The sequence below is a fragment of the Hyla sarda genome, chromosome 1 (assembly GCF_029499605.1).
Source record: "Hyla sarda isolate aHylSar1 chromosome 1, aHylSar1.hap1, whole genome shotgun sequence".
Lineage (NCBI taxonomy): Eukaryota > Metazoa > Chordata > Amphibia > Anura > Hylidae > Hyla > Hyla sarda.
In genome coordinates this window covers 3016808-3030586 of record NC_079189.1, presented here as the reverse complement: position 1 = coordinate 3030586, position 13779 = coordinate 3016808, and the positions used below count along the sequence as shown (strand labels likewise).

Sequence of the window (13779 nt, the reverse complement as noted above, 5' to 3'; positions counted from 1 at the left end):
TGACCCCCCCCGACCTACAATGGCCCCGACCTACCATATATATACAGTGACCCCCCCGACCTACGATGGCCCCGACATACCATATATATATACAGCGACCCCCCCCCCGACCTACGATGGCCCCGACATACCATATATAGACAGTGACCCCCCGACCTACGATCACCCCGACATACCATATATAGACAGTGACCCCCCCCGACCTACAATGGCCCCGACATACCATATATATACAGTGACCCCCCCCGACCTACGATGGCCCCGACATACCATATATATACAGTGACCCCCCGACCTACGATGGCCCCGACATACCATATATATACAGTGACCCCCCCGACCTACGATGGCCCCGACATACCATATATATACAGTGACCCCCCGACCTACGATGGCCCGACATACCATATATATATATATATACAGTGACCCCCCGACCTACGATGGCCCCGACATACCATATATATATAGTGACCCCCCGACCTACGATGGCCCCGACATACCATATATATACAGTGACCCCCCCCGACCTACGATGGCCCCGACATACCATATATATATAGTGACCCCCCGACCTACGATGGCCCCGACATACCATATATATACAGTGACCCCCTGACCTACGATGTCCCCGACATACCATATATATATACAGTGACCCCCCGACCTACGATGGCCCCGACATACCATATATATATATATACAGTGACCCCCTGACCTACGATGTCCCCGACATACCATATATATACAATGACCCCCCCGACCTACGATGGCCCCGACATACCATATATATATATACAGTGACCCCCCGACCTACGATGGCCCCGACATACCATATATATATACAGTGACCCCCCCCGACCTACGATGGCCCCGACATACCATATATATATACAGTGACCCCCCCGACCTACGATGGCCCCGACATACCATATATATATATATACAGTGACCCCCTGACCTACGATGTCCCCGACATACCATATATATACAGTGACCCCCCCGACCTACGATGGCCCCGACATACCATATATATATATACAGTGACCCCCTGACCTACGATGGCCCCGACATACCATATATATACAGTGACCCCCCCCGACCTACGATGGCCCCGACATACCATATATATACACAATGACCCCCCCCCCCCCCAACCTTCAATGGCCCCGACATACGATCATTTCAGCATACGATCACTCTCAGAGTCCATCACATGGTGAAGGCAGCATCACCATACGATGCTTTTGTATGTCGGGGCCATCGCATAAACGGCTATCCTCCAGCGCAGACTGTTTCACCCTCCACCGGATAGCCGTTTACGGTGCCCCGTGTGGTCCGCTGACGATCACTTACCTGTCCTCGGGGCTCCGGCGCGTCCTCTTCAGGATCCCCTGCATCGTCGGCGCTCTCCATCGTCGTCATCACATCGTCCCGTCATCCAATAGGAGCGGCGTGCGTAGCGACGTGATGGCGGCAACGGAGAGCGAGGATGCCTGAGAAGCAGAGACGTCCGGAGCCTCAGGGACACCCCGGGGACGCGGCGACAGCGATGGACGGCGACATCCAGGGCAGCGGTGACGGTCCGGAGCGGCGGGGACAGGTGAGTACAACTTCCTCTAACAGTGGTCTTCAACCTGCAGACCTCCAGATGTTGCAAAACTACAACACCCAGCATGCCCAGACAGCCAACGGCTGTCCGGGCATGCTGGGAGTTGTAGTTTTGCAACATCTGGAGGTCCGCAGGTTGTAGACCACTGTCCTATACTTTACATTACACGGATCCCTCAACATACGATGGTTTCAACAAACGATGGTCCATTTGGAACGGATTACCATCGTATGTTGAGGGATCCCTGTACTCATGAGTCCCATAACCGCTGCCCTGGATCGTCGCTCTCCATCACCGTCATCACGTTGCTGCGCGCGCCGCTCCTATTGGATGCCGGAAAGGCGTGCGCGGCGACGTGATGACGATGAAGGAGAGCGAAGGTCATGCAGCACAGCCTGAAGAGGAGGGTCCGGAGCGTTGGGAACGGTTGAGTGACACTCACCAGAGCACACGGGGCACCGTAAACGGCTATCCGGGGGCAGCTGAAGCCGTCTGCGCTGGAGGATAGCTGTTTATGCGATGGCCCCGACATACAAAAGCATCATATGGTGATGCTGCCTTCACCACGCGATGGCCTCTGAGGTCGGGGGATCACTGTATAAAGGTCTCACAGCTGACATTACATATCGCTGGTACTATATACCCCTGAGCGGTGACAGTTCAATGTATCATCTATTTTACTTTAAAAAATTTCATTAAAAAAAACTAATTTGCGGGAGAAAAAACAAATAAAAAAAAATCAACAAGCCATGAGGTGGAAAGAAATACCTATAGAGCTCAGACACAGGATTGTATGGAGCCACAGATTTGATGGAGGGTACAAAAAATATCTGCTGCACTGAAAGTTCCCAAGAGCTCAGTGGCCTCCATAATTGTTACATGAAAGAAAAAAGGAACAACCAGGACTCTTCCCAGAGCTGCCGCCAAACCAAAAAAATCGGGGGAGAAGGGTCTTGGTAAGAGAAAAGACCGAGAACCCAATGGTCCCTATGGCTGAGCCCCAAAGATCCTGTGTGCAGACGGAGGAAACTTCCAGAAGATCAACCGTCCTGTGATGGAGGAAAAACATCCGGAGCAACAGAATGTGAGAAACGTGAAAGAGTCTGAAGACTTTGTAGATCATTGTACATATATTGTCACTCCTGAGAGGATTAATATAGATCCTATCCCCTCCCCCCACCCCCCCACCCCATGTCTACAGGACCTATAGAGGACCACCGAGAGATCTCTATATACAGTCACCTCCCTCAGGTCCTGACTATACATAACACAGGGGATCACTGGGGCCTGAAGGGTTAATGTCATGTAGATCTAAGGTGGAGCCTCCCCTGAAGACACCTCGGAATTCCCTCTGTAATCCATTACTACATACCTGGGGTAACACCTCCTGGAAATATTACACACCTGAGGTAACACCTCCCGGAAATATTACATACCCGGGACAACACCTCCCGGAAATATTACATACCCGGGACAACACCTCCCGGAATTATTACATACCCGGGACAACACCTCCTGGAATTATTACACACCCGGGACAACACCTCCTGGAATTATTACATACCCGGGACAACACCTCCTGGAATTATTACATACCTGGGACAACACCTCCTGGAATTATTACATACCTGGGACAACACCTCCTGGAATTATTACATACCTGGGACAACACAATCGGTTTATTTTATCTCTCATGTCGTACATTCTGAACCACAACTATTTTCTATTCGATGGGAAGACTTACCACCAGCTCAGGGGGACCGCGATGGGGAGCCCTTGTGCCCCCACGTATGCAAATCTCCTCCTGGGCTGGTGGGAGGACACCATAGTCTTCCCACCGGACGAATGTACCTGGACCCAGAATATTATTCTATGGGCCAGGTACATAGACGATATTTTCGTCTTGTGGTCAGGTACGCATGAGATGTTCTTGGCCTTCATGAAACATCTTAACAAGAACATACTGGGTCTCCGGTTCACACATGAGATTGATGCAAACACACTGGCTTTCTTAGATGTAAGAATTAGCAAAAATGATGAGGGAGGGCTATCGTCTACCCTCTTTAGGAAAACCACAGCAACTAATAGTCTGCTCCACTGGACCAGTTTTCATCCCCCAGCTCTAAAAAGAGGAATCCCAAAAGGCCAGTACCTACGGGTACGTAGGAACTGTTCTACTCAGGATTTCTATCGGGAGGCCAGTAATCTACGTAATAGATTCACACAACGTGGGTACCCTCAAGAGGTACTGAGGGGGGCTTTTAAGTTTGCACGAGACAAGGACCGGACCGCTTTACTGGTACCTACACCATCAAAGAAGACAGATGGGGCAACCCGTATCATAGGTACATTTGACACAAATAGAGCAGACATCCTTAAAATTCTATCCAAACATTGGTCCATCTTACAAGCGGACCCCCTGTTGGAACAGGTAATAACAGATCGCCCCCTAGTAACATACAGGAGGGGCAGGAATTTAGGGGATCGTTTAACCCACAGCCACTATACCCGTCCCTCAACATCAGGGACATGGCTGGAACGTCGCATCACTGGGAATTTTAAATGCAGTGGATGCAAAGCATGTCCCTTTATGCGTAAGACAAAAATTAATTACAGCTCCTCTACCGGAGAGTCATTTGCCATCAGGGATTTTGTAAATTGCCGCACTAGATGTCTGGTCTATCTGTGTCAATGTAGTTGTCCCAAAGACTATATAGGCAAAACGATCAGGGAGTTCCGACGGAGGGTGTGCGAACATATAAACGATATTGCACACCGTCGAGATACCCCCCTAGCCAGACACATCCATGAGGTCCATGGTGGTGACCCAAGAGTAATTTCCTTTGCAGCTCTAGAGGTCATCCGTCCGTCCCCCCGAGGGGGTAATTTGGACACACGATTGCTACAAAAAGAAACCTTGTGGATCTATAGATTTAGATCTGTGGCCCCTAGTGGGCTAAACGAGGTTCTGTCCTTTTCCTCATTTATTTAGGCACCCAGAACTGGGATACACCTGCAAGCAGTTGCTATGAATACACCTTGTCTACACATCTTTACCATGTTTCATTACAGTGATGATACCTGTTGATGGGATGAGATCATACTCTTCCTCTCTAGTATATCTATACAGGATCATAGTGGAGTGTCAATTCTATAGACACTAGAAATGGTGTCATTTTACAGCATTATGAGATTATCATGTCTCATCTCTATCGTATATGTGTCTTGTTACAACTATATCATCTAATCAACAATACACTATTGTATAATTAATGTCATCCCCACTTTTTCCTTTTTTGGATCTATGGGGGCGGAGTTTAATTTTGTGTGGAAATATATGTATATCAAATTTTTCTATGTCATGCTGACAGATATACATTATGTTATCTGCATATTCAGTGTTCCGTTGATTTCGGATGCAAATTGGGCTGCTTAGGGTTAATTATATTCTAGTGCTCCTTTTGCACATTGGATCACCCAGGGTTAATCATATCCCTTAGTTAAATCCAGGTGGATGGTACTTCCCCTTTTTAGGAAGACATCCGGACCATTTGGGATTTATAGGGTTAATCCCCTCACTGCAGCCGAACTTTACATGACAATACCTCCCTCTTGCCCCGGCCTCAGGATAGGCATCTTTAAACACACGCCGGGATGATACGTCATCAAGTCATGTGATCCGGGAGTCCGGATCACATGAATGGAGGGACGCCATGGCAACGCGTCCTCCACCATGGCAACACAAAGCGTACGGAGCTATATGACAGACCGCACCTCCGGATATTACATGCCGGAAGTACACGCACTGCGACATTGGAGCGCGAGAGGTCAGTAAATGCCGGCAGACTCCACACACCTATGAAGGTAAGCTCCAATAGATTAGACCTACGCTGATTGGATAGGCCATTAGAGGGAGGGACCTAAACACACTGGATGAATGTCAGCATGGCTACAAGCAGTCCACATATATCCTGCTCTCCATCGGCCATCCAGGATTGTCTCCCACCCTGACTGCCCCCAGATTGTCCCCTGATGAACGGGGGGGGGCGTGAAACACGTTGGGACTTTACACCAGAGTATATCCTCAATCAGAATATGATAAGTATCAGCTTTCCTTTTATATACAACATGTGAGAACCTATCGGATTTTCTTTTTGGCTGAGCATATTGGCTTTAACTTTCTGTGTCATGTGCTAAAACCTGAGATTAATTTACATACAGAGACGGATATATGTGAGTTAATTCTTATATGTGAGTTAATTCTTATATGTGAGTTAATTCTTATATGTGAGTTAATTATATGTGAGTTAATTCTTATATGTGAGTTAATTATATGTGAGTTAATTCCTATATGTGAGTTAATTATATGTGAGTTAATTATATGTGAGTTAATTCTTATATGTGAGTTAATTCTTATATGTGAGTTAATTCTTATATGTGAGTTAATTCTTATATGTGAGTTAATTCTTATATGTGAGTTAATTCTTATATGTGAGTTAATTATATGTGAGTTAATTATATGTGAGTTAATTCTTATATGTGAGTTAATTATATGTGAGTTAATTATATGTGAGTTAATTCTTATATGTGAGTTAATTCTTATATGTGAGTTAATTCTTATAAGTGAGTTAATTCTTATATGTGAGTTAATTCTTATATGTGAGTTAATTCCTATATGTGAGTTAATTCTTATATGTGAGTTAATTCTTATATGTGAGTTAATTCTTATATGTGAGTTAATTCTTATATGTGAGTTAATTCTTATATGTGAGTTAATTCCTATATGTGAGTTAATTCTTATATGTGAGTTAATTCTTATATGTGAGTTAATTCTTATATGTGAGTTAATTCTTATATGTGAGTTAATTCTTATATGTGAGTTAATTCTTATATGTGAGTTAATTCTTATACAATATGCAGATGCTATATAAGTGATATCAGGCCAATTGTGGTTTTGAGGTTGTCTGCGATATTGACAGCTTGGTATTAGTGATCGAATCTCTGACCAACTATATATATATATTTTCTGCTATTCCTGTGTATATTATATTTTTTACAACTTGTGGAGTACTCACCCTTATACACCAATATTTTTCTATCCCTCTGTATGATATCTCCATCTCCCATACAAGAGTATTAGGTGGCAGGACGCATCCACATTAAATAAGTACCCCCCATTGTAGGAGTAACCTAGGTGGTAACCCCGCATATCCTCTACCTGAGTATCCACTACTCACCGATGGGTATATAAATACAAATAGCCTGGGGTATCCAATCCCTATCCTATAGCCAGACAGGGCTCCCCAGTGAGATCGTGAGACTCTTTCCCCTCTGTGTTAGATCAGGGCACTCTAGGGACGGTCTAGCTTTAGGTTCTGGAGCGGGGCCGTCCTTATCAGGGCGTTCACTCCGCCTAGCGGCAGGAATAGCTGTAGGGTGGTTATAGGGTAAGTGTTAAGTAGTGGCCGCACGCACCAATTGGCCTATACATTTCCCTATAGCACCCTGTCCCATCTTTTCCCTACCTTTGTACCCACCCTTTAGGTAGGTATTCATTATACCATATTATCTGATTGAGCAACACTCTGAGTGTATTTTTACTATATCTTTTGTAAGACTGCATTTATTACCCATCATTGGGACTGTATGCAGCAATATATATATATTTTTTCTATTTTTCCAGTTTTCTTTGTGTGTTGGCCACTGGATCTATAATGGATAATTATTAAAGTTTAATGTTTTAGTGTTTTTTCTGTGAATCTGTTTTGAGTACACTAAAATCCTATTATATACGGTGACTTGTTGTCATACCTGGGACAACACCTCCTGGAAATATTACATACCCGGAAAAACACCTCCTGGAAATATTACATACCTGGGACAACACCTCCTGGAAATATTACATACCCGGGACAACACCTCCTGGAATTATTACATCCCTGGGACAACACCTCCTGGAAACAACACCTCCTGGAATTATTACCTACCTGGAACAACACCTCCTGGAATTATTACATACCTGGGACAACACCTCCTGGAATTATTCCATACCCGGGACAACACCTTCTGGAATTATTACCTACCCGGGACAACACCTCCTGGAATTATTACCTACCCGGGACAACACCTCCTGGAATGATTACCTACCCGGGACAACACCTCCTGGAATTATTACATACCTGGGACAACACCTCCTGGAATTATTACATACCTGGGACAACACCTCCTGGAATTATTACATACCTGGGACAACACCTCCTGGAATTATTACATACCTGGGGTAACACCTCCTGGAATTTCCTCCTTCACTCCCCTCATACATGGGTGATGGCCCCTCATCCTCTCTTCTTCATCCTCCACTTTATTATTAGTCAGATCTCCCCCCTGATGTGACATATAGAACAATTCACTACAATACAGCAGACAGGAGGAGCAACAGAGACCCCCAAAATCTACCCCCACATCTATGACTGCAGGACCCCCCTATAGAGATATAGGATCAGCCTCATCTACCTGATGCTTCTCTGGGACATTTCCCTCTGGACAGTCCTGGGAATACAGAGGGCGGGGACACCTCTCGGGTGGATTTCTATCAATGACTCCATCTGTAGGGAACACACAGGGAATGAATAGATTATTCCATGTGATGATCAGATGATGGGTGTAGTAGTATCTAGGAGACCCTCCACCAGTAAAAAAAAGTCTCCCCCTCCTTACGCTGCTGATTGGCCCCGAAATCCGTCTCCTCTTCTGCTTCATCTTTAACTTCAACCTTAATAATCTGATTTTCAAAGTAAACAAACAATTTAAAAAAGTAAAAAATAAATAAAAAGAACTTTACATCAATCACTTTATGGTCATATTATGGGGAGACTATAAGGTCATCTACCTGATAATTCTCTGGGACATTTCCCTCTGGACAGTCCTGGGAATACAGAGGGCGGGGACACCTCTCGGGTGGATTTCTATCAATGACTCCATCTGTAGAGAACACACAGCGATGAATAGATTATTCCATGTGATGATCAGATGATGGGTGTTGTAGTAACTATGCAACTCTTGATAAAGGATTTTCTTTTACAAACAATCCTCCTTACACTGCTGATCGGCCCAAAAATCCGTCTCCTCTTCTGGTTCATCTTTAACCTCAACCTTAATATCCATCAGATCTTCAACCTGAACAAACAAGAAAATAAAGAACTTTTCCTCAATCTCTTTATGGTCATATTTTGGGGAGACTTTAGCGCCACCTACCGAATAGTTCTCTGAGACACTTCCCTCTGGACAGTCCTGGGAATACAGAGGGCGGGGACACCTCTCGGGTGGATTTCTATCAATGATTCCATCTGTAGGGAACACACAGGGAATGAATACATCAGTGCTGGATAGATTTCTATGTTATTAGGTAGTGAGAGTGATATCTATATATATGTCTCTTCTTACCTTGTGATGTGAGGGGCCGGTGATCCTCCATCATGACTATGTCCTGGTACAGATCCTTGTGTCCTCCAACTCCTCCACTGAATAATAGACAGCGATGTCCTAATGGGGTCAGTTCTGGAGACCTCACCTACAAAAAGACATCGATAACATAGAGCGGCTCCAAAGATGGGGGACAACAATGGTGGAAATGTAGATGGGGGACAACAATGGTGGAAATGTAGATGGGGGACAACAATGGTGGAAATGTAGATGGGGGGCCAACAATGGTGGAAATGTAGATGAGGGACAACAATGGTGGAAATGTAGATGGGGGACAACAATGGTGGAAATGTAGATGGGGGACAACAATGGTGGAAATGTAGATGGGGGACAACAATGGTGGAAATGTAGATGGGGGACAACAATGGTGGAAATGTAGATGGGGACAACGATGGTGGAAATGTAGATGGGGGACAACAATGGTGGAAATGTAGATGGGGACAACAATGGTGGAAATGTAGATGGGGACAACAATGGTGGAAATGTAGATGGGGGACAACAATGGTGGAAATGTAGATGGGGGACAACAATGGTGGAAATGTAGATGGGGACAACAATGGTGGAAATGTAGATGGGGACAACAATGGTGGAAATGTAGATGGGGACAACAATGGTGGAAATGTAGATGGGGGACAACAATGGTGGAAATGTAGATGGGGACAACAATGGTGGAAATGTAGATGGGGACAACAATGGTGGAAATGTAGATGGGGGGACAACAATGGTGGAAATGTAGATGGGGGGACAACAATGGTGGAAATGTAGATGGGGACAACAATGGAGGAAATGTAGATGGGGGGACAACAATGGTGGAAATGTAGATGGGGACAACAATGGTGAAAATGTAGATGGGGACAACAATGGTGAAAATGTAGATGGGGGGACAACAATGGCGGAAATGTAGATGGGGACAACAATAGCGGAAATGTAGATGGGGACAACAATGGTGAAAATGTAGATGGGGGGACAACAATGGTGGAAATGTAGATGGGGGGACAACAATGGCGGAAATGTAGATGGGGACAACAATGGCGGAAATGTAGATGGGGGACAACAATAGCGGAAATGTAGATGGGGACAACAATGGTGAAAATGTAGATGGGGACAACAATGGTGAAAATGTAGATGTGGGGACAACAATGGTGGAAATGTAGATGGGGACAACAATGGTGGAAATGTAGATGGGGGACAACAATGGTGGAAATGTAGATGGGGGACAACAATGGTGGAAATGTAGATGGGGACAACAATGGTGGAAATGTAGATGGGGGGGACAACAATGGTGGAAATGTAGATGGGGGACAACAATGGTGGAAATGTAGATGGGGGACAACAATGGTGGAAATGTAGATGGGGGGACAACAATGGTGGAAATGTAGATGGAGACAACAATGGTGGAAATGTAGATGGGGACAACAATGGTGGAAATGTAGATGGGGACAACAATGGTGGAAATGTAGATGGGGACAACAATGGTGGAAATGTAGATGGGGGACAACAATGGTGGAAATGTAGATGGGGAGACAACAATGGTGGAAATGTAGATGGGGACAACAATGGTGGAAATGTAGATGGGGACAACAATGGTGGAAATGTAGATGGAGACAACAATGGTGGAAATGTAGATGGGGGACAACAATGGTGGAAATGTAGATGGAGACAACAATGGTGAAAGGTCTAAAGAACAAAACTCATCAGGAAAGACATAAAGAATAGAGATGAGATAATCTCCAGTAGATGTGACCTGAACCTGTCCCGGGCAGCGCTGCCCATTATCCCCCATAATATTTTAGCTATTGAACCCCTCCCCCATGTGATTTGGATGAATAAGAATAATAAGGGAATGGATGTGATTGGTGGACACCAGAAATGAGCTTTGTAGCCAATGACATTATAAACCTCTCCCCCAATTCACCAGATACGAGAACTTTCTAGAAGGTTGATATAAATCTGGGAACATGAGGACCAGGAGAAGACGTCAGGAGAGAAGAGGAGAGAAGTTGGGGATAGTAAATATGTTTTTTGCAGGATTAGAGACACTTGTATAAGTGAAGGGAATGGAGGGTCAATAGTTCAAGACTGAAACTGTAAACCATACGAAAACCTGCTGCCAATCAGCTAAGGCTATAAAAACTTGTAAACTCGATTGTTAGCTTAAAGGGGTACTCTGCCCCTAGACATCTTATCTCCTATCCTAAGGATAGGGGATGAGATGTCAGATCGCCGGGGTCCCGCTGCTGGGGACCCCTGGGATCGCCGCTGCGGCACCGCGCTATCATTACTGGACAGAGCGAGTTCGCTCTGTGGGTAATGACGGGCGATACAGGGGCCGGAGCATCGTTACGTCATGGCCCGCCCCCTCAATACAAGTCTATGGGAGGGGGCGTGGTGGTCGTCACGCCCCCTGCCATAGATTTGCAAGCTGGGGAACTTCTTTGAACATCACTAAGATTCTTGAAGGACAGAATGACATCTGCTACTTCCTTTCATATCTCCAATATGGCTACTGCACCAAACAAATATTGTATACAGGACACTGGGAAAGCTGGATAGCATACAGTACATAGCGCTGGGTGGCAGGCCGTATATAAAGCTGGGTGGCAGGCAGTACATAAAGCTGGGTGGCCGGGAGCATATAAGAGCTGGGTGGCGGGCAGTATATAAAGTATATAAAGCTGGGTGGCGGGCGGTATATAAAGCTGGGTGGCGGGCGGTATATAAAGCTGGGTGGCGGGCCGTATATAAAGCTGGGTGGCGGGCCGTATATAAAGCTGGGTGGCGGGCCGTATATAAAGCTGGGTGGCGGGCCGTATATAAAGCTGGGTGGCGGGCCGTATATAAAGCTGGGTGGCGGGCCGTATATAAAGCTGGGTGGCGGGCCGTATATAAAGCTGGGTGGCGGGCCGTATATAAAGCTGGGTGGCGGGCCGTATATAAAGCTGGGTGGCGGGCCGTATATAAAGCTGGGTGGCGGGCCGTATATAAAGCTGGGTGGCGGGCCGTATATAAAGCTGGGTGGCGGGCCGTATATAAAGCTGGGTGGCGGGCAGCACAAAAAAGCTGGGTGGCGGGCAGCATATAAAGCTGGGCGGCGGGCAGTATATAAAGCTGGGCGGCGGGCAGTATATAAAGCTGGGTGGCGGGCCGTATATAAAGCTGGGTGGCGGGCCGTATATAAAGCTGGGTGGCGGGCAGCACAAAAAAGCTGGCCGGCGGGCAGCATATAAAGCTGGGCGGCGGGCAGTATATAAAGCTGGGCGGCGGGCAGTATATAAAGCTGGGCGGCAGGCAGCATATAAAGCTGGGCGGCGGGCAGTATATAAAGCTGGGTGGCGGGCAGTATATAAAGCTGGGTGGCGGGCAGTATATAAAGCTGGGTGGCGGGCAGTATATAAAGCTGGGTGGCGGGCAGTATATAAAGCTGGGCGGCGGGCAGCATATAAAGCCGGGTGGCGGGCTGTATATAAAGCTGGGTGGCGGGCTGTATATAAAGCTGGGTGGCGGGCAGCATATAAAGCTGGGTGGCGGGCAGCATATAAAGCTGGGTGGCGGGCAGCATATAAAGCTGGGTGGCGGGCAGCATATAAAGCTGGGTGGCGGGCTGTATATAAAGCTGGGTGGCGGGCTGTATATAAAGCTGGGTGGCGGGCGCTATATAAAGCTGGGTGGCGGGCGCTATATAAAGCTGGGTGGCGGGCGGTATATAAAGCTGGGTGGCGGGCGGTATATAAAGCTGGGTGGCGGGCACTATATAAAGCTGGGTGGCGGGCAGTATATAAAGCTGGGTGGCGGGCACTATATAAAGCTGGGTGGAGGGCACTATATAAAGCTGGGTGGCGGGCAGTATATAAAGCTGGGTGGCGGGCAGTATATAAAGCTGGGTGGCGGGCACTATATAAAGCTGGGTGGAGGGCACTATATAAAGCTGGGTGGCGTGCGGTATATAAAGCTGGGTGGCGGGCACTATATAAAGCTGGGTGGCGGGCACTATATAAAGCTGGGTGGCGGGCACTATATAAAGCTGGGTGGCGGGCAGTATATAAAGCTGGGTGGCGGGCAGTATATAAAGCTGGGTGGCGGGCAGTATATAAAGCTGGGTGGCACATAGTTATTATATCTCTTTAATTATTACAGGAAGAACCAGTGTGAACTATTACATTGTGACAGGAGGAAGAAGAGAGGAACAACACAATGTAACAAACCCTCTGCATAGAAACTCACCTCACACCGCGTCTCCTCTTCACTGAGCTCCTCCCTTTCTGGTCACATGTCCTCTACTACTGCTGAGCCCCGCCTACTCCTGTCACATGACCATCCCCACAGGTCCTTCATCCACAATCTCTCCTATCCTGCTGAGCTCCGCCCCAAAATGTACTGGTCACATGATTGTGACATCATCACAGGTCCTACACCTCCAGCATCTAGTAGATAGAAAGACGGTCATGGTCGTAAGGAGATTACATGAGGAGGAGGTTTGTTACAGTGTGTCACCCCAGTAGTAAGGAGATTACATGAGGAGGAGGTTTGTTACAGTGTGTCACCCCAGTAGTAAGGAGATTACATGAGGAGGAGGTTTGTTACAGTGTGTCACCCCAGTAGTAAGGAGATTACATGAGGAGGAGGTTTGTTACAGTGTGTCACCCCAGTAGTAAGGAGATTACATGAGGAGGAGGTTTGTTACAGTG

The 13779-nt window shown here is 46.6% G+C and overlaps 2 protein-coding genes across 2 annotated transcripts in view; one reads left to right on the top strand and one right to left on the bottom strand.

Moving 5' to 3' along the window:
• LOC130288346 (gastrula zinc finger protein XlCGF17.1-like) overlaps window positions 1–8215 on the bottom strand; it is a 13618-nt gene extending 5403 nt beyond the window's left edge. The window contains exon 1 of the mRNA XM_056537428.1: window positions 8126–8215. The gene's annotated coding sequence lies outside the window, so the exon portion shown is untranslated. The remainder of the gene's footprint in view (window positions 1–8125) is intronic.
• LOC130305034 (zinc finger protein 850-like) overlaps window positions 1–13779 on the top strand; it is a 201202-nt gene that overhangs the window by 27745 nt on the left and 159678 nt on the right. Inside the window, exon 2 of the mRNA XM_056551973.1 lies at window positions 13229–13566. Within this exon, the coding sequence (XP_056407948.1) occupies window positions 13556–13566 (11 nt within the window). The 5' untranslated portion in view covers window positions 13229–13555. The remainder of the gene's footprint in view (window positions 1–13228; window positions 13567–13779) is intronic.